The sequence below is a fragment of the Antrostomus carolinensis genome, unplaced genomic scaffold, assembly GCF_000700745.2.
Source record: "Antrostomus carolinensis isolate BGI_N321 unplaced genomic scaffold, ASM70074v2 scaffold15020, whole genome shotgun sequence".
Taxonomy (NCBI): domain Eukaryota; kingdom Metazoa; phylum Chordata; class Aves; order Caprimulgiformes; family Caprimulgidae; genus Antrostomus; species Antrostomus carolinensis.
This window is the reverse complement of record NW_010290664.1, coordinates 13,008-19,361: the sequence shown is the minus strand read 5'-3', so window position 1 is coordinate 19,361 and position 6,354 is coordinate 13,008. Positions and strand designations below refer to the sequence as shown.

The 6,354-nt window shown below is 45.3% G+C and overlaps 1 protein-coding gene across 1 annotated transcript in view; it reads left to right on the top strand.

Annotated features, from left to right (window-relative positions):
- Window positions 1-518: 518 nt before the first annotated feature.
- LOC104529678 (microtubule-associated protein 6 homolog) overlaps window positions 519-6,354 on the top strand; it is a gene marked incomplete at its 5' end in the record, with an annotated part of 14,404 nt that continues 8,568 nt past the window's right edge. The window contains 2 exons of the mRNA XM_010174051.1: window positions 519-732; window positions 2,834-3,030. Coding sequence (XP_010172353.1) covers window positions 519-732; window positions 2,834-3,030 — 411 coding nt within the window. The remainder of the gene's footprint in view (window positions 733-2,833; window positions 3,031-6,354) is intronic.

Below are 6,354 nucleotides of genomic sequence, written 5' to 3'. Positions count from 1 at the left end.
TGTGGAGTCTCCTTCTCTGGAGACATTCAAGACCCGCCTGGATGCCTTCCTGTGTGATCTCATTGAGGTTCCTGCTCTGGCAGGGGGGTTGGACTGGATGATCTTTAGAGGTCCCTTCCAATCCCCAACATTCTGTGATTCTGTGTGTGATTCTGTGAGATGAATCTGTAGAGACAAAAAAGCATCTATGTTTTCAAAAAAAAAGGATCAGAATCATATCTGAGACCAGCTTTTCAGAGGGCACCTGACTGTTGTCACACAAGTAGCAAGTTGTCTGGTGCCCAGGACTGCAGGATTTTAGCAGAACAAATTTCATTTGAACTTTTCCCAATGTGACAGTGTGGTTTAGATGAGGTAAAAAATGAGCTGCTTGCAGACGGTTTCTTTATAAACCTGGCTGGATGGGGGCAAAAGCCCTTCCAAGTAGACCTTGTTGAACAATGGGAGAGTTCATTCCCACATTACCACTACTCTCCTGTTGGTTTAATTCCTGAACCCTTTTATTTTTTGATCTTCAGAAACGAATTCAGACCCTGGATAGATGTCAAACCTGTGAAAGCTATAAAAGCAAAGGCCCAGTACAAGCCACCAGAGGAGAAAATGACCCATGAAACCAGTTACAGCGCTCAATTCAAGGGGGAAACCAGTAAGCCTACTGCAGCTGATAACAAATTACTGGAGCGCAGAAGGATACGCACTCTCTACAGTGAACCCTACAAAGAACCGCCAAAGGTGAGAAATGCAACAGAAAGGTCACAGGGCCATCACTGCTCCTGGTGGGATGTGTCCAACATAGTAAGGCTGGGATGAACTCTGCCTGCTGTTATTCTCCTTTTTGGGGCATCTTCATTTCTGACCAGCGGGTGCATTTGGGGATCCACCTTGGAGATGGTGGTGGATGAAAGGTTGGACATGGGCCGGCAATGTGCACTCGCAGCCCAGGAAGCCAACCATATCCTGGGCTGCATCAAAAGCAGGGTGGCCAACAGGTGGAGGGAGGGGATTCTGCCCCTCTGCTCCGCTCTCCTGAGACCCCATCTGCAGTGCTGCCTCCAGCTTTGGGGTCCTCAGCACAGGAAAGTCATGGAGCTGTTGGAGCAGGTCCAGAGGAAGCCACAAAAATGGTCAGAGGGATGGAACAGCTCTGCTGTGGGGAAAGGCTGAGAAAGTTGGGGCTGTTCAGCCTGGAGAAGAGAAGGCTCCACGGAGACTTTACTGCAGTCTTTCAGTACTTACAGGGGGCCTACAGGAAAGATGAGGAGGGAGTCTTTATCAGTGAGTGTAGTGATAGGACAAGGAGTAATGGTTTTAAACTGAAAGAAGCTAGATCCAGATTAGATTTGAGGAAGAAATTCTTTGCTGTGAGAGTGGCAAGACACTGGCCCAGGTTGCCAAGAGAAGTTATGGCTGCTCCTCCCTGGAAGTGTTGAAGGCCAGGTTGGATGAGGCTTTGAGCAACCTGGTCTAGTGGAAGGTGTCCCTGCTGCTGGCAGGGGGGTTGGAACTGGATGATCTTTAAGGTCCCTTCCAACCCAAACCATTCTATGATTCTATGGGCTCTAGTACAGGTTGATACACTTTGGAGACCATGCTGCCCTACATCAAATTGTAAAGAAGTGAAGGTAGGGCCCAGATGAAGAGGTTTCTGCATTGTTTTTTCCCAGATGACTATGTAGACTGCTTTCTCTTTTCCCTCTAAAGCTATAGGCACCTCACATTATACTTTATCCTAGGAACAGCACGGTAAGAGCCAGATCTTAATTTTAGGTTTGTACAGCCTGAAGAAAGGGTTCTGGGGAAACCTTATCGTGGCCTTTCAATACCTGAAGAGGGCCTATAAGAAAGATGCGGACAAACTTTTTAGCAGAGTCTATAGAGACAGGACAAGGGGAAATGGTTTTAAACTAGACAAGGGGAGATTCAGACTGGAGAGAAGGAAGACATTTTTTACGATGAGGGTGGTGAGACCCTGGCCCAGGTTGCCCAGAGAGGTGGTAGAAACCCCATCCCTGGAAACATTCCAGGTCAGGTTGGATGGGGCTTTGAGCAACCTGATCTGGTAGAAGATGTCCCTGCTCACTGCAGGGGGGTTGGACTAGATGACCTTGAAAGGTTTCTTCCAACCCAAACCATTCTATGATTGCATGATCTTCGTCTGCAGTTAATTCAGAGCACTCCACAGATTTTGACAGTAATCAGTTTTAGCTTTGTTCAGATGAAGGACATGTGTCAAGATGGGTCTGAATTAAAATGTATTCCAACCTTGTTTTCTAGGAGTGGTGGAGGATCTACATGTAAATCAAGTCTGTGCAGTTTTAGTCCTTCCCGGAATTTTTAAGTGCTTAGATTTGTGAGGTCTCAGAGGGATGGTGGGCCCAGCATGGAGGAGCTGAAAGCTTCTATTCCTCCTTAATTTTGAAGCTGTCCTTCCTACTTTGGGGGCTGTAGAAACAAGTGGATGCAGGACACTGTTGTGGACTTTGCTCAGGTGCACCTCAATGTCCTGCACCTCAGCTACCCCAAGCAATCTACTGTAGCAATCTATTAGGGATGAGCAGACTGAGGAGTCATGTCCTGCAAGAAAGGTGGGGATTTGTAGCAGCCTCATTGACCTGAGCATCATTTCTCTGCTTCAGATCCAGAGAAAGACAATCCACTCAAGAGCTTGCAAAACCCCTCTTGAAGTCAGAGGGCAGGGCATAGCTGAGTAGATAAGTAACACTCATGCTGTTTCTGATCTAAATCCTGTTTTCCACCTGTCCTTGTGTCTCTCTTTCTCTCTCTCTCTCTCTCCATGTCTGTGTTGTCATTTTGCATGTCGCCCTCCATACAGGTGGAAAAACCTAGCGTAAAGCCTTCCAAACCAAAAAAGACCACAACAAGCCATAAACCCTTGAAAAAGGCCAAAGACAAGCAGATTGCATCTGGCCGGGCTGCTAAGAAAAAGAGCGCTGAGACCTCCAACACAGCAAAACCAGAGGACAAGGAGAAAAGTAAAGAGATGAACAATAAACTGGCTGAGGCAAAAGAGTAAATGTCACTGCACTTTCCTTTCTTTCTCTTTTTCTTTTTTTCCTTTTCTTTCTTTATTTCCTTTTTCTTTTCCTTTGATGAAATAAAAGGCCACAAAATTAATTAGAAGCTTCTAATCTGCTTTTTGTTCTGATTGTATTAGAAGCTTTTCTGTTTTATTTCCAAGGAGGATTAGGGAATCCTTGTTTCTGAGGTCAAGTTGTTCTGCTTTGCCTGCACAACACGGCTCTGCACAGAGTGAGGGACATGGGAATGCACAAGCAGTGTCGTAGGAGATGAAGTTGATGGATCAACTGTGATTGCATCCAACAGCCTGTCCCTTTCCTTGAGGTTGGTCCTTCAATGCTTTGACAGTGGAAGTGCCTGTTGAGCCATGGAGGGGCTGTACTATCATCCAGTGAGGCCTTTTTGGGGTTGACCATTGTTTGGTCATCTTCCACTGGTGTCAGCAGGTGAAAAGTTTTGGAGGCAAAGAGGATCAGAGTTTCATTTGTGGTGCCATGAATCTGCCATAAATCCACTAGAATCAGTGGTGTGGCCAAGAGCAATTCCCCCTGGTGACACCAGTGGGACTTTTGCTCCAAGAATCAACAGGGAAGGAGATCCTGTGAAAATAAAGGGCCAAATCTTCCCCCAGGGTAGCTGAGGGATAGTTCTAGCTGCATCAAGGCAGCTTCACCCATCAACACCACTCAAAAGACTTGATTAAAAAAAAAAGGGAGTAAAAGGAGTGAGGGAAGGTGCAGAGAGCAGTGAAGACTTCCCAAGCATGTGGCAAGTCAGACTAGGTTTTCAGCAGGCTGTTCTTCCCTATTGTTTTCCTTAGCTTATGAATCTTTTGAGTCATTCCTAATTTGTTTTGAATCTTGGTCTGCTTTCTTCACTTCTGGGGTACCAGTAGACAGAGCTAGATTTCAGAAACAGATTTAGTTTGCACATGTGGCCTTCCAAGAGGTAGAAAGAAATAAGTCATCAAGGTTGGTTAGAGCTGGCAGCCCATGTTGTTTTGACTCTACCAGCTTTTGGAGTTCATATTGGCTTGTAAGCATCCTAAGAGGGCCATAAACCACTTGCTGGGATCTCCAGGCTCCCTCCAGGTAAGATCTCAGGGTTTCAATCCTACTTATTGTGCTCTTACTTTAGGAAATCCCCATGCCCAGCAAGACCAGTTTGGAAGCTGTAAACACAGTGGGACCTTTTGTCAACAAATATGAACTGGCCCAACAGACTAACATTGCATACCCCAAAATTTGGGTCGTTGAGTCAATGGGAGTTAGGAGAGGTGTGGTCCCAATCCAGATTTACATGCCTAACTCCTGGATTGGGTTCTAAATGCATAAGGATTAATCTGGATTCCATCAGACTAGAGCTGTTAAACTCTCCTGTAGCAAAGTAGCTGCAAGTCAAGAGGCAGAGTTGTTCTTCATTTTTGCAGCTCAATTTTTCTATCCTAACAGGCAGTCCAGCTTGAAACTTTTGGAGAACAGACAATTGGGAAGAACAATGAGAGAGATGGGAAGTGGGGTAGGGAGGTGGTGTAAGAGGACAGTATCAAAACTGTGTTGCTGTAGGTGTTTGAAAGAGGAAAGTCTTGCTGCTAGGATGTTTTAGAGATGTGAAACTATCTAACAGAAAAAGGGATGGGCTAGGAGGATGAGGAGTCCCCTTTTTGGGTTCTCACCCCATTAAAATTGAGTCTTTTGGAAACATAAATGTGAGTGGTGGGCTACAAGGTGGGCTGAGAGAACGTTTCCAAAGAGGAGGAAAGCTCTGTGATATACAGATAGTGACATTTGCTGGCCTTAGTAATGAATAAAATGCCGAGTTCAGTGTATTGTGTGACGTGTCCTGTTCGCCTCGCGCTAACAGCCTAAAGCTTTGAGTATAAGTAAGTGTAGTGTTCCGAATTCAGTGGTGTTATTTCCAAGCTTAGCTGTGTTAGAACTGTGTGCTATGAGCTAGTCAGGTTGTGTATGTGGAAAATATATATTAATATATAGAAATATATATATTTAAACCTCCAATATTTAGGAGGAAACCAGGGAAATCCTCCAGGAAGTAAAACTGTGGAAATCTTTGCGAATGTAGTGCATTTTTGATGTGCATGCTCCATGGAGATGCTGACCTGTCCATATTGACCATTGCTTTTCTGAGTGCTCAGAAGCTCCTGCAGCACTGCTCGAGTGCAAAGCTCAGCTCTGTCTCCAGAGCAGCTTGGTGAAAGGCTTGTGTTGAACTGGTGGAGAGGTGTGCTGCTCACAGCTCTTCCCACTCCATCGCACAAGGGGCAACTGGCCAGAGAAGCCTGAGCTTCTAAAACTTGGTGTGATTCCTTGGCATTTAGATGCTTCATCCATCATCACACTCCTCAGTAATGTCCTTTCTTATTGCAGGAGATAGCAAATGTGAAGATGACGTGTCACAGCAGGCAGAACATGTCAGGAAGACATGTAGACAGGTACCAATAGCCCCCAGTCCAACACACCAGTTTCACTGTACATAAGGAAAGACCATGCCAAATGATTCTCCCAGTTATTTTTTGGCCTGAAACTTCACATTCAAAGAGACAGCACACTTGCTACCATTTCACCTTGAATTCAGTGAGAATTTAGCCCTTGACTTCAAGAGTAACCAAATTTTGTCCAAGGAACATGATTAAGATGCTCAGACCACCTAATGCAAGCATCTCCATGACTCTGGATCAACTGCTTATCATCTAGGGCTTCAGGTTATTTATTCTCAATGAAGGCTATGGGGTTGCTTCTTCTCAATGAAGAGCATCCATCATGGTGTTAAATTAAATATACACAGTGAGTGGTCAGAATATGGTCTTATGTTACCTTGATGCATGAAGTTTTTGGTGACATCTAACTACAAAGCTAGGCATGAAGTGCTATCCAGTGGTCTAAATTCCCTCTCTAGTGAAGGAACTTTCCAAGGGCCATTGAGCTACCTATTTTGGACACCTCTCTTTGGGTGCGATGAATGATCCTTGGAAGGTTTCAGTCTTTGCAGAAAGAGCCTGGGAGACTTGTAGGGCCTTGGGACCTCCCTCTCAGACAGCAACAAAATAGGGTTATAAATCTTAGTCTTTGCTCCATGTACACCAGGTCCTCAGCCTACATCCAAGCACACAGTTTAGTATTGCATTGTTTGCCAGGAACTGCAGCAGAGTCAGGCCTCAGGGTGAAATCCTGCATTGCTCTACCTTCCACAGACTTTATACCCATCCAACACACTCAGGTTTATCAGAAAGGAGATCAAATCTTTACCGTTTCCAGTTCACTTTGGACTCTGAGCTTGTCAATCCCACTGGGAAAG